General features: G+C 42.6%; 1 protein-coding gene across 1 annotated transcript in view; it reads left to right on the forward strand.

Moving 5' to 3' along the window:
• LOC144768022 (alpha-2-macroglobulin-like protein 1) overlaps positions 1–19621 on the forward strand; it is a 409313-nt gene that overhangs the window by 212359 nt on the left and 177333 nt on the right. Inside the window, exons 16-18 of the mRNA XM_078651420.1 lie at positions 15027–15254; positions 15544–15643; positions 16660–16783. Coding sequence (XP_078507546.1) covers positions 15027–15254; positions 15544–15643; positions 16660–16783 — 452 coding nt within the window. The remainder of the gene's footprint in view (positions 1–15026; positions 15255–15543; positions 15644–16659; positions 16784–19621) is intronic.

Here is a 19621-nt window from a genome sequence, read left to right on the forward strand (position 1 = left end):
GAAATGATAGAAACCAAGTCATGTTTAGGTCTCTAAGCCGGGAGAGTCCCAGGATTTTTGATATCCGGTCCCGGTATCCAATGGCTAGGATCGTATCTTCCATTGTCGTGAGATTTTGTTCTGTGACATGGGTTGCCATAACGAAAAATAAGGACTAGGAATAGGATTCCTGCAATTAGTCCTAGGATCAGGGGAAGTCCGCCAAAAATCGAATGGACGAAGTCTGGAAAAATACCCAGTATGGCTTTGAATGGTGTTAATGCCATCGAAAATACTGTCTTAAATACCTTTGAGACCCCTGTGGTATCAGAAATATTTAAGATTTCGCTCAGGATTTCCGCGAAATGTACGGGGGAATTGGTTGATAATAATGTATGTATCTCTGCAGTCGTCCTTGCGACTTGTAGATCATACGTTTCTTTAGATGACGTGAGCCTTGTAGGCGTCTGAAGAAGCACTGTTTTCATTCTGCTTAAAGTGTCTATTCGAATAGAAGTAATTTTCAGACCGGGCCATGCCCTTGCCTCCCTGTCTGGAAAGGAGCTGGGGAACAAAGAACGTCCACAGCACTTGACCTTCGCCGTCGTAGTGACGAGATAAGGAGTCCCGGGCATAAGACTACAGCATCTGCGGTCTACAATAAGAATGTAACTCCCATTATAGAGTCTTTGAAAGAATGGTTCTATTTCAGTTGCAGGTGCGCCTTGCTGGTGACATGAAAGGTTGTATGAATTCCCTTCACAGGCTCCGTGCAAACTAATACCGTTACACAGAAGCGTGCCGCTCAGTGACATAGCACAATTGTTGCCACTAAGAAACACTTTCTGTCCTTTGTTACTGACACATGCATGTGAATAGGGCAGGTTCCAAGTTGTTTTAAGGTACCCTTTTCCCAATTTCTCGTACATGCCAGCCTGTATATATTTTTGGCAGTATTGAAACCTGAAGGTTGAGATTGGAATATTTATGATTCCGTGTATTATCCATTCACTGACAGGTCGTTCTGACATTGTCATTGGTAATCTTTCTAGTTTTTCAATGCTCAAGATTGTATAATCAGCACCCTTCTGCGCCATACCGATTTGTCTATCAGTAAGGTTAAAGATTTGGAATAGTGACGTTGTGTTGATTAAACGCCAAGGCACATAGCCTGAACGCAGATTTTGTAACGTCCAACCAAGCTGTACAATAGAACGCAATTGTGACTGACCATGTTGTAATAATAGTAAGTCTTGCGATAATATATCGATTGCTGAAGACACAATGCTGTCCAATGAAAAAATTCTGGAGGACAGAGTCATTAACCCATTGTCCACTACAGAAAGTGATTTTTCCAAATTAATACGGTCAATTTCCCGTATTCTTTCTGCTGTCTCAATTTGAGTAACCTTCCAGGCCTCATTGTATGCTGCATATACAGAGGCTGCTATGAAACGCTTATGACGCTGTTTGCGTGGTCCCAGTATGAAATCACGCAAGTCAGCACCATCAGTAAGTAAAGTTAGGTGTTGCTTAATTTCAGGCAGTGTGGAAGTTTGTAGCCATTGAAGGCATAATTTGCCCACACTGTAGGTTGTTATTATCCCTGGGTGATGTCTTTGGGGATATCTAGGGTCTGGCCTGGTCATTTTGAAACCCTGTGTTTTATTCAGGAATCTATCTTGACAGTTATTTGTATCTGTGGGCCAGATCAACCATTGTTTCCAATCAGGATGTGTTCTGTTTTGGTTAAGTATATGGTTTATGTCTATTCCTTCATCTGTATCAGAGTTATTGCTAAACATTGTTGGCTTTGCAATAGATAGGTTATTTAAATCTTTGATTTTTGCTAGGCCAAGACAGGTGGTTTGTTGGACGGTGTCATTTAAAAATATCATTTGTTCTGGGATCATGCAGGCTCTAAACAAAGCTTCTAAACCCTGTACTTGCCATTCTTTTGCACCCCAAACACTTTTCAAATCAACATGTTTGTCCCAATAATCAAATCCAAAAGTATTCATTTTTTCAAAGAAAGAATCCGAATATATCAATTTTGTGTTGGTTATCATGGTTTTCATCCCCTTGTTTGACAATTTGTAATAAAATGTTTCAGCATTAGTTATGTTAAAACCTGAAAAATATGAATATTTGTCATATACGGTTCTAGAGCTCCCTTTTGGAGGTGTAGCACAATGTTCCCATTGATTATAACTTAAAACATTTCTAGGTTGTGCAGATTTATGCAAGAAATGGTTACCATAGTGGTTATAGCAATACATACTATCATAATTTGTAGAACCCTGCAAATAATCATGTTTTGTAAATTTAGCAGACATTACTAAGTCAGACATCATATTGTTAATACTTTCAAAGTCCCAATCATCAGCAAATGAGTTTGGTTTTGCAAAGTCACTCAAAGAGATCTTGATTTGGTGTGGATATTTCAGGATCTCGACCGGACCATAAATTTCATAGTCAGTGCTGTCCCAGGCTACCCCACCAGGTATTGGAATTGCTGTGAAGTTGGCTGAAGAAAGTTCTGAAGAAAGTTCTCGTTTCTCGACGTGTGAAGATGTGTGTGGTTTGAGGACCAAGTTGATGTTCTGACTTGCTGTGTCCATTTTAGCATATTTTCCCTCAATGAAGCGTCCCAAGGTAAATACCATGATGAGCCAAAGTATGAGGATAAATGCACCAAAACCCACCCAAAATTCAATCCATGGAGAAATCAGATATGTTTCTTTTAGTTGTTTCAAAAGTTCCTTCGCTTTGTCTTTAAAGGATTTTGATGATGGCTGTGTCTTTTGTTCGCTGAAACCGTCAGAGGAATCATCGAAGTTGATGAAGTAACCGGATGCAGTTCTGTCAATTGTTCCAATTGGTTCAGGATTTTTGTTTCTTGCATTTTCACTTGGTACTTCTGTATAGATTGGTGTGTCTCTACTAAATGTCTTTATTTGGGTTTTCAGAGGTCTAAGTTCTATTGCATTGTTGCATAGTCCTTGTTGTTTTTCTGTAGGCGTTTCGAATGTGATGAGCCTCTTTGATAGGACCTCTGTACTGGTAGCAAACCTTGGTGTTCTGCTACTTATTGGGAGTCCACTTGGCCTACTGTTTGTTATCGGCCACATGTTGTGGTTTTACCAGGTCGATGGATACAACTCGGTTCTCCTTTTTTCCAGCAAGTGGCGGTAGTACAACTGATCTTGTCCCGTTGACAGACAAGACAGGAACTGCTTTTCTGTAAGAAGGCCCAAATTCCTTCTTTACCGCGATCTTTTCCCTGACTAGATCCCCGACTTTTGGAATCCAGACAGGTCTTGCTGGGACAGGTGGTGATTCTTCAGTGGTTGTTGGCTGTTGTTTCAACTGTATGTTGCTCAGGTCTTTTCTTGTTTTGTTTAAGTCCTGCAAAATAGCCAAACGGTCTTTGACATCAAAGGTTTTTTCTATTACCACTGAAGTCTGACTATCAAGGTCAGAGATCAACATCCTAGTTCCGAATAATAATTCGTACGGACTGAATCCCTTCAGAGAATTTCTTGGCAAGTTATTTAGACTATGTTGGACACTTATTAGATGTTTGACCCACCGAGCTCCCGAACCTAGTATCCTTTCTATTATAGATTGCTTTCTGTCTTGGTTTTTTCTTTACACCATCCCATACCCTCAGGAAGGAAGTGAGAAGATTCCCGCTGGGCTGTGCTCATTTGGCCATTCTTTCCCCCCCCAGGCTGGATTGCCTGAGAAAAAGAAAAAAATGGTCGAACGTAGCATGCTCTTAGCGTATATGCCATTTAGACTCGCAAATCTTGTATAACAGTCCGGACGTCAGCCGAGTGCTGTGGATCTACATTATAAGTGGGAACTAGCCTGTATATGTTAATCGCAAGCCATTCTTTTTAGTGGAGATGTTATCTGCCTTGATACGACGAGGTATTAAACTGCTTCTCTCCCCACTGCGATCTCTGTTGCAGTTTGGGCAGTTTTTTACAAACATGGTGTAGTGCAGGCTCATGCCTGGCCACCAGTACCGTGATTGTAATTCTTCCAGAGAATCTTTTAATTTAAGGTGTCTGTGACCCTCGCCCATGTGTGCGTCTGCGATTAACAAGTTTCTCCTGTCCATGTTTGGAATCACTCTATCCCCCACTCCAGGGATTCGAGCAAAAGGGACGGAGTTTGCATCGATTATGTATGTATAATTGAGTGGATAGTTGATCGGTAACGCTGAGCAGTCGCCTTTTGATGACGTTTTCACCGCCAGCAATGTTTCGCCGTCAATGTATTTTAATGTACGCTTTTTTCGATCTACGGGAGCCGATTTAGTGGCTGCCGCTGCGGCTGTCTCAGCCAATGAATTCCCCACAACGTGAACGCCATCACGTTGATGACTCAGTGAGTGAGTCACGTGAGTCTTTGGTAGTTCTTTCTTCAAAAGAGCTATTTGTTCCCAGAGAAGTCTCTGCTTTATTGGTGCATCTGTGTCATCTTTGTAACCGTTCTGAATCCATGTCTGCAAATCCTTGTTATATGCTTTGACGCAGAAATATGAATCTGACACTATAAGCGTCGGGAATTCGCGATCCGCATTATCTAGCGCCATTTTCAAAGCTAATATTTCAGTTTGCAGTTCTGAATTAGTTTCTACTGAGTGTGATTTTGTTAATAGAGGTCTTAGTTTACCTCCGTGCCACACTTCTTTTGTAATCTCACATGTGGGATTGTATGCATGTTCTCCCCAAACGGAGGGTTGAGCATGTCCGTCTGTATAGATTACACAGGCGTAATGTCTTAGAGGCAGAATGTCGATTGGCAGAGGATACGTTTTTTCATTTTTTAGATTTTTCAATTCTTCTAGTTCTTAAAAGACTGTCAACCAGGCAATACTTGATAATTCATATCCTCCGTACTGGATTTTCAGATGGGCAATTCTGGATTTTTTGAAGTTGAATTTGTAACCCTCTGCAGCGAAACCAAGTATTATGGTGTTCACTCTTTTCAAGTGAGTCTCCAAGTCATCATCTGTTAAGTAAATGTCATCGACATAAGATAATGCTTCATCATCATATTGTTGTAGTAATTCTGTTACTCTCGCTGAGAATACCCCCGGGCTATTCTTGTACCCCTGGGCTAACCGACAGAATTGTTTTTGAGTGCCATTTACTGAGAATGCAGTTAAATATCTGCTCTCTGGTGCTATGTTTTGACAAAAGAATCCGTTGGAGATGTCCAAGGTTGTTTTGTATTTTTTGCGCACTATGTTATTCATTAGTGCAGCACTGTGTGAGTTTTGCACTGCAAAAGTTTTGCAACATGTGTTAAGGTGTCGGTAATCCAAAACTAGACGGTACGAATTGTCTGGTTTGGAGACCGGAAACAAAGGATTGTTCATTTGTGAGGTGCAAGTTTCAATCACCCCTTGGTATTCTAGCTGATCTAGTATTTCATTTACTTGTTTTTTAGCTTCTTGCTTAATTGGGTACTGCCTTTGTGCAGTTGGTTGTGATTTTAACTGGACTTTGTGAGGAGGAGAATCCTCATCCCATCCTACTTGATTTTTATATAAAGCAGGTGCTAAGGCCACTGCCCACTTTCTAGCAAGTGTGTATTTTTTATGAATCGGTATTTGATTCGAGAAGGCAGGCATAATTACTTCTTCGCCATGAGGGCACTCCCTGACAAACTCCGGTGGCCAGTCTTTTTCAGCTAGAAGGATGTCATAGCCCTTGGATAGGTTATCCCAAAATAGTCCCCTTATTTTCCTAGTCTTATCTCCCTCTATACGTAATGTTATCTCGTATATTTTGTGGGGCTTGCTAACTCTGGTATCTGCAGTTTCCACTTGAAGGTATTCATTCGTGTCCACTGTCTCCAGATGATTCATAAGGACTTTGCGAGCTATGCTCACCTCTGCTGCGCTGTCTAGCATTGTCTGGGCCCACTCTCCATTTTTCAATTGTGTCCTCAGTATTCTCGGCATTGTTAACTACCTTGATACTGGCTACCTTCTTTTTTGGAAATTGTGATTTCTTTTTCAGTTGAGCAGGTTCCTTGTCTTTGGACTTGGCGTGCTCTTCTGATCGTCCTCTTCTTTCCGATTTCTGCGAGGAATTCTGAAAAGATTGAGAGGGACGTGTATCAATGTCTTGATATCTATCAGGTTTTTTAATATTATCCCTATTTCTAAGGTTATATCTATTCCCAGAGGGTTCACTCTGAGGTGACCTTTGTCTCGGGTTTGGAGATTTCTCTCTTCGCCTAGGAGACCTTCCTCTGGACTGGAATTTCTTTTCTTTAGGATTGGATTGTTTGTTCCCATCCCAGTTCTTTTTTGGTGAATTATTATTATTATTAAAAAACATTTTTTCTGGACTTGTAGTCAGTTGCGGTTTTACTGGTATTCCACCTAGACTATCTCTGCCTAGTTCTTCATAGGATTTTTCTATGATTCTGGCAATTTCAGCTGGTTGGTCTGCTATATCTGTCTCTTTTAACCTCTGGCGGATCGCCACGTTTGCTGCTTCACCCTTTATGTTGGCTAGTAATATAGCCGAGACCTGCTTGAAGTCTTTCAGTAATTTCATACCAAGAGTTAAAGCAGGTTCTGGACCATATTCATCTTGAATTTGTTTTAGCACATCTGGTATTACCGAAATGGATGGAACACCGTGCGTTTTTGTGTAGATGGAAGCAAAGACTGTACCCCAAGTGTCACAGTCCTCAATGTGTGGTGCGATTCCCATTGGGAGACATATAGTCAGAATCCTGTGTTTTTCTAGCGGGGTGGTGTCAGGAAACACCGCCTCTATTTGGGTGATTTTCTGTGCCAACCAGAATGGTATCTGTTCCCTTTTAGCTGGAACCTTACCTAGGCAGGATTGGATGTTCTGTGGTGTAATTTTATTTGTGTTCCCCTGGTGAGAGGTCAGCTGTGGTAGTTTAATCGCTGGCTGAATTGTAGAAGTCCGCATTACATACTGAACTAATTGTCTGTGAATTTTTAGTAGTTGTTTTAGCTGTATTAATAGCTCTGGTGCAGTCATCTCGTCGATGTCTGGATGTGGTGTGTATCCGGCTAAGACCGGCCACGTTGCTCCTGGTCTTCCTAAAGGACCGAGCCTTGTAATGTGATTATTATGTTTTAGGGCGCCATCAAATAAGAGCAAATGCTCTTGGAATTTGAGTGGTACTTCCACCTCCTCGAAAGGAGTGTACGTTTCAGGAGGTTCCTCTACTTTGTAATAGTGGAAGTACTTTGTTACAGCATTTGCTGCTGGAAAATGTATCCATGTATAGTATACCTCTGTCTGCCGATATTCGTGTGCCTCAATTACGAATATGACTGTGCCACCTCTAGGTGTCAGTCCATTTTCTATAAGTTTTAAGGTTATAGATCTCCTTTTGGCGACCTGGATGAGTATTATATCCGGGTCTGCTGTTTGCATGGTAGCATCAGCATCTGCTATTTCAGTAGCTAATCTAATTGCCTCTCTTTCTCCATCACTGTCTCCCATTTTACTGACAGGATGGTATTATTTTTATTTGCAGATCAGGTTTCTTTATGGAAACAGAGATTAGATGCACAATATTCTGGAACTGTTTTATCCTTCAACGTTGACTAGACCAAGAACCATACATAGGAGTTCCCTCCTGCGAGGTTTTGGAGGATATAATAACCTTTCACCCACTCCAGACGTCTTTGGAGTATTTTGGAAAAAGGGGTCTGAGTGAGAAAGCACGACTGAGTTACTCTAAATGTCTTACGTTAGTTTTATCGCCCTTTCCAAACGCGTTGGGCGCCATGTAGTGTAGTTCCTATTTTCCCAATAGGCTCTGCGCATTGGAATAGTACCTACAGCAGTAAAGGCCTAGGCCAGACGTTAACTAGGTCTACTACTGTCGATACTAGACTTAATTTTTGGGTTTGCCAGCTAAGCTCAGAGTTCGCTAGAAACTTTCTCGAATGTTCAAGGAAGGATTAACTTCCCTGATTAGACAAGAAGGGATTTCGTTTCTGACAACCATAGAACATGACAACTTTGCTCTCCCCTAATCAAGAGTCAATCTCGAGAGTCGTGTGAGCACAAGGCAATTATTTTACTCAGTCAGTACGTGCATTCTTAGTCTCATCAGAATGTAGAGAAAAGGAAGAGACGGGCGTGTTCAATAAAAGGTGTTATTTATTGATCAGTCTCTTTTCTCGTACAAGAGAAATGGATCGATATTATTGCGATACTTATAGTTAAGTAAAGTGCATACATTAGAAGCAATAGTATAAAATAATACTGTAAAAACATTGATATGGTTTCTGAGCCATATGATGTTTAAAAATGATTAAAATATATTTACATACACATATACATTTGACTAAACGTACTCAACTGGTGTTTCTAAATACGCCTACCCCGTGTACCTGACCTAAGTCTAATGCGTGGGCGGGAATAGAAAGTTACAGTTTAAGTTAAGTTTGTTTTTGCCAAGTGAATAACTAAAGAATTCTCTAGGAGGGGTTATTCAGTTCTGTACCTGGAATTTAGGATGAATGAGGAATGGTATCTCTTTCTCTGCTCTCGATATTCCAGGCTGCCTGCGAGGGCTACCCGGAAGCGCCGGTGCTGGGTCTCTCGGCTTGAGATAGCAGCGCGTCTCTCAGCGCGTCAGGAAGGCGGGGCTGCTGCCTGCGGGGTCTGCTTCTGCTCTCGGCTTCGGCAAGTGTGGCTGCTCCGTCTTGTCACCACGCGTGTGTGTTGCATAGGGCAAGATCGGCAATATTTATACCTTAAAGGTGCCGGGATTGACGTAAGGATGGACGTAGGTACGTCAATAAAGATGTCATACGACTTGCTCGTTAGCACATTCTTTACTAAAGTTCTCTGTGAAATCAAAACAATGGCCGCACGGATTATCCAGGTTGTCATAGGTTTGATTTGTTATGAGAACGTCGTATGCCTTATCAGGGGCTGGAGGAATATCGCTTGTCTAATTAGATCTCAAGCGTTATGACCTAATCAGATAACACGTTCCTGTGCCGTAGTGTGACTGCGTCAGATAACGGTATCTGCATCATGGGGAATTTCTTGCCTCATGGGCTGACTGTTAGTTAACTAGCTAGGTAGTTTAACCAGAATAGGGTCAGGAATAGGGGGATCGATTCAGAACCTATAGAAATACACGACAATATGGCCCAGTATTTCATGGTAAATAACGAATCCCTAAGGGCCTGTGGCACTGTTTCCAGTGCCACCTACATCCCATATTACCGATTCTGTACATTTACCGATTCAGTAAATTTACAGAATCGGTAATTTTATTTGGCCACCTACATATGGCCCTACATGCACTCTTCTATATTACGCTTGAAGTCCAAAGCAAATCTATTGAAAAATGTTGTGAAGGCCAGGATTATCCAAATATTGGGACTAACTTTCCTTGAAGGTGACAAAGAATAAAAATCAGAGTTACAGCACTTTTTGCAGGAAATAGCTATTGGAGATAAGAAGAAATCACATGTTACTGTGATATGAGCCATCTGTTTACTCACCAATACTTCCAGAAATGAGAAAACAAATAAGGGTACAGTGTTGGCAGAGCAAGAAGAGAAACAGCAGCATGAAATGGTTACTAGATTGACTAACATGATAAAAAGATGTCATGCTACTTAGCTCTAGGCTTCACACCTTCCTAGTCCTGAGCCTTGTGACCATGAAACAACAATAGCAGATTAGGAACCCAGGGTTTGAGAAGCTGTTTTATATTCTAATCCTGAAGGGACATGACCATCCACCTGTGGGGGTGATGCAGTCCGGCTAAAAACTTCAGTAGGTAACCTATCTTTCTGATATTGTGGATTGTCTGCTTTCCTTGGTGACCATAATGAGTTATGTCTAACTGTGTAACATTGTTAATTTATGTTTTGCATGAGATGTGGGGCCGGATGTAGGTCGGTCGGTAACGGCCGAAAATCGGTATTTTCGGCCGTTACCGACCGAGATTCACAAAATGGTATGTAGGTCCACATATTTTACAGATTCGGTAAATTTACCGATCGGTAAATTTACCAAATCTGTAAAATACCGAATCGGTATTTTTACCGATTCGGTAACAATGAGATGTAGGTGGGACTCTTCTGAGTCCCACAAGCCTTACAGAATCGGTATTTTACCATGAAATCCAACTTCATGGTAAAAAAACGATTCCGGTGTGCATGCACATGTGTGCCATATGACAGGCAGACCTGCCCTTAGGGCAGGTATGCCCGCCACATGGCCCCGATTCTTTTTTGGGGGTGCTAGAGGGTGTCAAAGTGACACCCCCTACACCCTTGTCAAAATCGGTATTTACCGATTCCGTAAATACCGACCGGTAATGCCCCATTCATTCCTATGGGCTTCAAAGCCCATAGGAATGAATGGGGCATTGCCGGTCGGTATTTACCGAATCGGTAAATACAGATATTTACCGATTCGGTAAAAGGAACATCTGGATGTTCCTACATATCCACCCCTTAGATTTACCGCTTTTTAATTACCGAATCAGTATGATTCGGTAATTAAAAATCGGTAAATCTATTTTACCTACATCGGGCCCGTGGTGTCTTTGTCTGTCTCCCCTCCTCCGTTCCACCCGAACACCCATTCAGGAGTGGCGCGGAATATGTACATTAGGGACTGCAGGACATACAATGTTAGAATTTGCTTTAATTGCTAAGAGTTTGATATTTTGGAATATATGGGGATACCGTGAGAGTTATTTTGATTCCAGTGTCTGTTACTACTGTTCTGAGCATCTGTAATAAAAATATTTACATTAAAAAAGTATCCATATCCTCATACTCCACTTCACAAACTAAACTCATGGCCACGGTCTATTCTACACTGCCCTTTTCTTCACCCCACAGCACTTCTGCCTCCTCTGGGCCTATGAGTATGTGCCTCCCACTCTCATCTTCCTCCCCTTCTGAATATCTGATTTTGTGGAATGCCAGATAAGTCTGCAACAAAATTCAGCTCCTCACCCATCCATTACATGAACATCATTTATTCTCAACCATTCTGTCATTTCCACAGACCCACACGCAGACTGCAACACCTTCAAACATAGAAGAGACAATCATGTTGTGGTAGTGCCTCCCTGATTACATCACAAGCTTACAACGCTCCCAACATGCTTTGAACAAGTTGCTTTCAGTGCTCCTGCCTAAACTCCACATCATTCTCCTCTACTGTCCCTTGGCCCATGGGCCTCCTTGAAGATGTTAATTTGTTCCCATCTTCCATTCCACGTCATGCACTTACAGACTCATTAAACAGCATTATATCCTCCTAACCCAACTTCTGTACAGCCACGCTTGCACATCAAACCACTTCATCTTCAAATCTTAGTCACAAATGCCCTATCTTACTCTCCACCCACCATTGATACCTCATCCAGACCTCTCCCAAGATGCATATTCCTCATAGTTCTCACACAAACGTCCCAGAATCACATTGGATAACATCAATTCTGGCCCAGATTCTTTGCCCTCTTCCTGTTCCATGTACATCAGGACCTTGAAGACCCCTGCACCCCCTCCCCACCCTCTCCAGACTCCTTTTACATGACTCTACAATCAGCTGGTCCTCCTTTTTCCAACCTTGTGCTGCCCTCATACTGCCCTATAATGGCACAGTTATTGATAATCATTACCAGGGCCTTCAACCAAAGTTGATCTAACTAGAAAAGCCTCATCACATCCCTAAAAGTCCACCCTCACAAAGTGCTTAGGATCCTCCCACGATGTTATGGTCTCTCCATCCAGTTGCCATATTCACAATGGAGCATATTTCCATTCTCTAGATAACAAACCATGTGTGCACTCCCTCGAACCCTTTTACCCCATAGACCATAAAACCCCACACCCTGCCTGGTAACACACAGGCCCCCCCTCCCCCTCACCCCCCAGGTCTCCAGTCATTCCCTTCTCTCTAGCACATACCCATGGCTCATCTACTCCAAAGGTCAGCGGTGGGCCCACCAACTTCCTGTAATTACCACCTCTTTGCATATTAAACACTAAGGGGCTTATTCACAAGCCCCTTGCGCCACTTTTACGTCATTTTTAACATGGGGAAAAGGACGCAAAAGTGGCGCAAGGGGCTTGTAAATCTGCCCCTAATATTCTTCTTTCACCTCTTGAAATGTCAAAGGTCATAGACAGTTTACCCTCTGTTAAGAAACTCTGCTAGAACTGAGATGATTTACATCCCCTCATTCACTGTACTCACTTCACCACCTCTCTTTAGCCTTCAGTCTTCGTCACCACCTTAATCTGAACTAGGAACCTCAAAGGGCACTTTAACACCCAAAGAAAACTAGACATCTTCACAACTGCCACCAGCTCACCAACATACACAGATTCAGGAAATAGTTTTTATTCTCTGAGCTAAGATGTTCATTTAATCCTTCGTTACAATCAAACTCTACTGTTGCAACATCTTCCTCATCACCACCTTCCGGTCCTCCTTCATTCCCTCAAAATAGTAACCAGTCTCAAAGCACATATCCAATTCTACCTCCCTCCGTAATTCATCAGTTTTTTTGGTCGCAAACGCTGCGATTCGCAAAAAAGCAGCGTTTGCGACAAAAAAATCGGCAAATGCGATGTATGATGAAAATTGCATTGCAAATTTAAGGAATCGCAAAAAGCGATTCCTTAAATGCTATGTAAGAAGCATTCAAGTTGTGCGATTTCACACTTCAGACACCCTTGCACCCTTGAAATTATTCTCAATGTGCGATTAGAAAATTGCGAATCGCAAATTGAGAATAACTTCCCATTCCTTCCTATGGGCCTCCCGGCCCATAGAAATGAATGGGAAAATATTCCTTAATTGCGAATTCACAATTTGCAATTCGCAAATAAGGAATATTAAGAAATCGCTAAAAAATTGCGATTTTTTAGACTCATACCATTTTGCAATTCTCAAATAGCGATTCTCCAAAAATCGCTATTTAAGAATCGCAAATAGGTATTTTGATACATCTGCCCCCAAGTCGGATTATTCTAAGCAAAAAGGCTGATTCTCATTCAAAAACAGTGCCTTCTCACCTTTCTCACCCTCTCTATCACGCACCTCAGGTCATTTGAGCACATGGCTCGTGACAACCTTGCAAATTTCATCAGCATCTGTGCACCAATCAGTGGCGCATATCTGGCAACACATTATTTCCTAGTCGCTCGCAGCCAACCTGCGCAGCTCCCTTCTACAAAGCCTTTAGCCTTCTCACACCTCCACATTGTAACACTCTTACCAATAACCCTGTTTTGGTTCCAAGGCCCTCATTACAATTAGTGCTGTGAAATTATATCAGTAATTTCACTGGTGGAATTAACTAAATAGGGGGCATATTGTCAAGGGGGTTTATCTCCGCTTTTTTGGCTTTAAAAGCCAAGAAAGCGGAGATAAAATTATCTCCCTATTACCTAGCTGTCGCTAACACCAGTTAGCAACAGCTAGTAGGAGATAGCGACCATCTTGGGCCCCGCTTTGCATGTCAGTGAAATTTATCACTAATGACATGCAAAGTGGGCGTGCCAAGATGTTAGCGACTGGAAACAGTCGCTAACATCGCTATCTCCTATTACCAACTTTAGGAGATATTCGCGCTAAGCGCGAATATCTCCAAAAGCTAACACCTGCCCCTGAGCAGTTCTTAGCCATGTTATCCAATGGTAGGTGGATAACATGGCTAAGAGCATTAGCTCGGTAATGCATGAATATCGCGGACTTTTCAGCGGTATTCATGCATTTCGGCCGATTTTTATCGCTTAGGAGATAAACCTTGATAATAGCAAGGTTCCTAAGCGTTAAAAATCGCCGCAGCTCGGCGATAAAAATATTGCCGCTAAGCCAACATAGCGATAATTATCGTTAGTTGTTGGTTATATGCCCCCAGATTTTTATAATTCTCAAGTGCAGCACATTTCCCCACTTTCTTTGCTGATCTATGTATTCTCCTCAATTCGGATTGTGACTCTCATTATTAGCTTATTTGGGTTTACCTTGCAACTTGTAACGGGGTCCTAAGCATTAAAGAAATGATCTCATGACCCAAAAAGGCATTAAAATAAAATTATCTTGACAAACTAATAAGACAGAGGCGTAAAAATGGTACAAAGGTACATATCAATAAAAGGAATCAGGGATGGACGCAGTAACTGAAGGATCCGTCACACCTGCATTTCAGAGAAATATTCTCTTTGGCTTTCTGGCACTTAAGCATTGTTCTGTTCATGTTGAATTCTGCTGTCTTCAAGTTTTAAATATCTTTAAGCCCAATTGATCAATTCTTTAAGAGTAAAGTTTAGGGGTATTTTTCTTCAATTATACATTATTACAACATACGTTATTGAAAGCAAGATCTAAAGTAATATATTTTTTCACAGCATTTCCGTGGTTTGATCTTTGACCCAATAAGTTGCAAAGGTGCATATGTGTGCAGTGAATCCAATAGCAGATCAACTGGTTATGCATCCTTTACATCTGACTGTAATTATTTTTAATATGCTTCTAACAGAGGTCTTTCTTTTCAATCTTCCCCTTAGTAGACTTGGGGACTCCAACAAATCAAACCTTGTTGTGCTTAGCATGCTTCTCTAGATGGTTGAACGGTGATATGATAAATTTTAGCTCTGCCCTTTGTGACTTTAGCTCAGCATGAGTTTTGCATTCAGCAAATTTTGCTTTTTTTCAGTCACTAGTTCAATATCAAGTTACTATCCGCCATTTCAGAGCAGTATTGCACTATACCGTAGGCTCAACCACATTTTTGGTCAGTTGATCTATGTTTTCAGCCTGCTTCCCTTCTGAATCGGAGTGGATCCGACTGCCAGTAGCTTCACCTCTATTCATTTTCCTTAGCTGGTTGTCAGCCTTAACTTTGAGCAACATTTGAAGAGCTGAGAAAAAGGGATCCAGACATTAACTATTTACAGAATATTTGATTATGACAGGGATATTTTATCCTCTTCAAACATTGGTATTTCTTGTTCCCTTCTTTCTCAGCTTTATGAGACCACGGAGACGATAGGGCTGACTCCACGTGGATACCCATATCGCATTGAGGATTTTGAGCCCTACCCTTGCCAGGAAGAGCAATCTCCACAGCACATAGAGGGCCAGGAGACACCAAGTAAAACTGTGTACCATGAAAAATCAGCAACAAGAGCAAAACGGTCCAAGATGTTGGGACCGTGGTACCAGAGTCAAGCAGACGTCTACAGCTTCTTTAAGGTGATTAACCTTACTAACTTAGGAAACACTGCTAGATCTGGTAATGTAATGTAAGGTGTATTTGTAGAGCGCTGCTTGTCACTCGTGAGAGTATCCAGGGGCTTCGATTTGTTTAGTCCGTTATGTATCTGAAGAAAGTTGACCACATGATGTTCTCTCTGTTAGAACACACAAACAGTGAGTGCTCTCGTGCTAATAGGAGCAACCTCAGATGATTGCTTGTGTTGCAGTGTTTTTATGTTGAGTTCTGCAGCTTTCAGCCATTTAATTTAAAATTTATTTTCTGCAGGAAAATGGACTAAAAATTCTAACAAACACCAAGATAAAGGAGCCTGTGTCCTGCGTTCAATATAATGTCACTAAGTTAAGGCTTCCAGATGATAAGACAGGTAGGGACATTACAGCTCTTTGAACCCGCGTGTGCATTGATTTATCGAGTAGAGAGTGAAAGATACACGTTTGGTAAGACATCTGGTGATTGCACGAAAATCCATTTGGCTCCTGTGTCGCATTTCTGTGTAACTGAATTATGTCTACTGTACTGGAATTCCGCTTATCGCTATTTTTGTAAGTAGGACTTGATAGGGCCCTGCGGTAAGGTGTGCCAGACAGACAGATTTCCCTTGCTACTTCCAGTTTCAAATGTATATTGGACCATTCAGTCATTAGTAACTAGAATCAAGCAATTTAAATAACTTTAGATATTGTTCACAGGGCTCCCATGCTCGATTGGGGCGAGATGAAGCAGAGACCGGCAACCCTAGTCCTCTCCTTCACAATTCGATTTGGGCTTTTGCCTTTTTTATGTCTCTTACTATGCTTAGTGTGGAATAATAAGTGATGGGGCCCAATGTTTTTTCTTAGGAACCTGCCTATGGCCTGGCAAATGCCAAGGCTGTCGATTACCACACCTGCCCTGTCCAGATTCCACCACATTCATCTTTCTTCCACCACCCCACACTGCTTTTCTCGTTAACTCATTCTTACAGATTCTATAACATCTATTCCTCACAGTTGAGTGCTAGTGCTGACCAGATGCAACCACCAGCACACAGGTCTTCCAACTCACATGGTGCCACCATGTATCACACAATATCAGCTCCCTTCATCTGGTCACCTGTTGAGGAGCTCATGAAACAGGTGCATAGACAATGCTGGAAATGCCTGTGGAGAGCAGGTTTCCAGCTAATTGTTAGGAGGCTTTGCACCTCCAATGTCCAATATGTAGTGTGCAAGTAGCCTCAGAAACGTTGTTTTCTCTTTTGAGAGGGGAGGAGGGTAGTGAGCTGAGATGCCTCAAGCTGTTCTCAGCACAAAGCTCCGCCCCTCCAAAGCCTCATCTCCTCCACACACTGGGACCAAGATGGCTGCTCTGAGAACATTAAGCACTGTTTCCATGTTTCAGGAGATTCTGCAGGCCCTCCGGCTAAAGACCCGCCTACCAAGGATAAACCTGAGGAAAAGAAGAAGCGAGCCAGGGTGCGCTCCTACTTTCCAGAGACTTGGCTCTACCACCTGGTGGCCGTCGGGTATGTCATCCCAGTATCTTTTCTACCCACAATTAGGAGGCTTTGCTAGCCCTCAACATCTTTTTCCTGGTTTATGTACCCTTGTTACAAACACCTCAGGGTAATTAAATCATAGAAACGAAAATAAGTGAGCAGAAAAACTGAAGGGAGCAGGTTGTGGTTATGGGTTACAGGTATGCTAGGATAAAGATTCAACTTATTATGAAGGGTTTAGAACCAACGAAAAAAGAAAGGGAGATGATAGTACTGAAGGGGCGTCGAGGGTTTCCCCACGTACAACAATTTAAAAAATCTGGTAAGGTGTGTGTAAGTAAAGGAATAAGAAAAAACTTGGAAGGGAACACGGAAAATAAGGAAGAAGAAAACACCCAGAACTGAGCAGGTACATACAGGATAAAGGAAGAAGGAAAAAACTTAGAAGAGGGACAAGTAAGTAAAGGAAGATGAAAAAAACATGCTACGGTAGAGGGTAGGTAAAGAAGAAGGAAAAAAGTAAACAGAAAGAAGTTCCTAAAATGGTAATAAAATGAGGGATTGTGGAGGGATAGTGTACTTGGTCCCTGCTCTTGAGGAGGAGCAAACACAGGAAGAGACATGACAAATGCACCCCAAGCACAAATCGGGAGAATAATGGGAGAGTGACGATGATGCCAGCAAACGGAAACCTATGGGCCAGCTAAAGCCCACAAAAGTAGATGCAGCAGGTCTCTTTGAGACAGCGCATGTGCGGTCTACATCCGAGACCTAAAAATAACATTGCTGAAAGATATTACCTTCAACAATTTCAATTCTACTTATCCCCTCACATCCAAAACTGATGGTGTGAGGGAAGCCACTGATACCTCCAGAGCTTTATGGGTTCTGAAGAAAAGATGGGCCAGCATAGAGCGTAGTGAAGATTACAATTCCTGCTTCTGTTCTTCAAGCCCAGGGAAAACGTTTTAAGGATAGCATCATTCACGAGCTGTCAGACACTGGGAATGGTAAAAAAAACATATATTACACTTTTATAGAGCCGCTTGCTCCCTCTATCCATTAATTCTCCAGCACCATCATCAATCAGAAAGTAAGCTCAACTAAGGCTGCTAAGCAACAGATAGGGTTTGCATTATAACAAACTAGGATCAAGTGAATTAGTCTCTTAAAATGTTATTTGTCCATGATGCATTGGCTGTGTTTGGCTTTATGCGGCTCCTTTTAAGACATCTGCACCTTGCTACCTTTGCTAAGCTTGTACTGTCTACAGCCGTTGTTAGTTTCTGAGTAAGGATCATGTCGAAAGATCCTTCTTTTTAACTAAAAACACGTCAGTCAAGCACAGAGAGTGTTTGCATTCAGTAAACCTGGAGCACCCTTCTGCAGTTCAGAGAGTGTTTGCATTCAGTAAGCCTGGAGCACCCTGCTGCAGTTCAGAGAGTGTTTGCATTCAGTAAACCTGGAGCACCCTGCTGCAGTTCAGAGAGCGTTTCCATTCAGTAAGCCTGGAGCACCCTGCTGCAGTTCAGAGAGTGTTTGCATTCAGTAAACCTGGAGCACCCTGCTGCAGTTCAGACAGTGTTTGCATTCAGTAAACCTGGAGCAGCCTGCTGCAGTTCAGAGAGCGTTTCCATTCAGTAAGCCTGGAGCACCCTGCTGCAGTTCAGAGAGTGTTTGCATTCAGTAAACCTGGAGCACCCTGCTGCAGTTGAGAGAGTGTTTGCATTCAGTATACCTGGAGCACCCTGCTGCAGTTCAGACAGTGTTTGCATTCAGTAAACCTGGAGCACCCTGCTGCAGTTCAGAGAGCGTTTCCATTCAGTAAGCCTGGAGCACCCTGCTGCAGTTCAGAGAGTGTTTGCATTCAGTAAACCTGGAGCACCCTGCTGCAGTTCAGAGAGTGTTTGCATTCAGTAAACCTGGAGCACCCTGCTGCAGTTCAGACAGTGTTTGCATTCAGTAAACCTGGAGCACCCTGCTGCAGTTCAGAGAGCGTTTCCATTCAGTAAGCCTGGAGCACCCTGCTGCAGTTCAGAGAGTGTTTGCATTCAGTAAACCTGGAGCACCCTGCTGCAGTTCAGACAGTGTTTGCATTCAGTAAACCTGGAGCACCCTGCTGCAGTTCAGAGAGTGTTTGCATTCAGTAAACCTGGAGCCCACTGCTGCAGTTCAGAGAGTGTTTGCATTCAGTAAACCTGGAGCACCCTGCTGCAGTTCAGAGAGTGTTTGGAGCACCCTGCTGCAGTTCAGAGAGTGTTTGCATTCAGTACGCCTGGAGCACCCTGCTGCAGTTCAGAGAGTGTTTGGAGCACCCTGCTGCAGTTCAGAGAGTGTTTGCATTCAGTAAACCTGGAGCAGCCTGCTGCAGTGCAGAGAGTGTTTGCATTCAGTAAGCCTGGAGCATCCTGCTGCAGTTCAGAGAGTGTTTGCATTCAGTAAACCTGGAGCCCACTGCTGCAGTTCAGAGAGTGTTTGCATTCAGTAAACCTGGAGCAGCCTGCTGCAGTGCAGAGAGTGTTTGCATTCAGTAAACCTGGAGCACCCTGCTGCAGTTCAGAGAGTGTTTGCATTCAGTAAACCTGGAGCACCCTGCTGCATTTCAGAGAGTGTTTGCATTCAGTAAGCCTGGAGCACCCTGCTGCAGTTCAGTGAGTGTTTGCATTCAGTAAGCCTGGAGCACCCTGCTGCAGTTCAGAGAGTGTTTGCATTCAGTAAACCTGGAGCACCCTGCTGCAGTTCAGAGAGTGTTTGTATTCAATAAACCTGGAGCACCCTGCTGCAGTTCAGAGAGTGTTTGCATTCAGTAAACCTGGAGCACCCTGCTGCAGTTCAGAGAGTGTTTGCATTCAGTAAACCTGGAGC

This window comes from Lissotriton helveticus, chromosome 7 (genome assembly GCF_964261635.1).
Source record: "Lissotriton helveticus chromosome 7, aLisHel1.1, whole genome shotgun sequence".
Taxonomy (NCBI): Eukaryota; Metazoa; Chordata; class Amphibia; order Caudata; family Salamandridae; genus Lissotriton; species Lissotriton helveticus.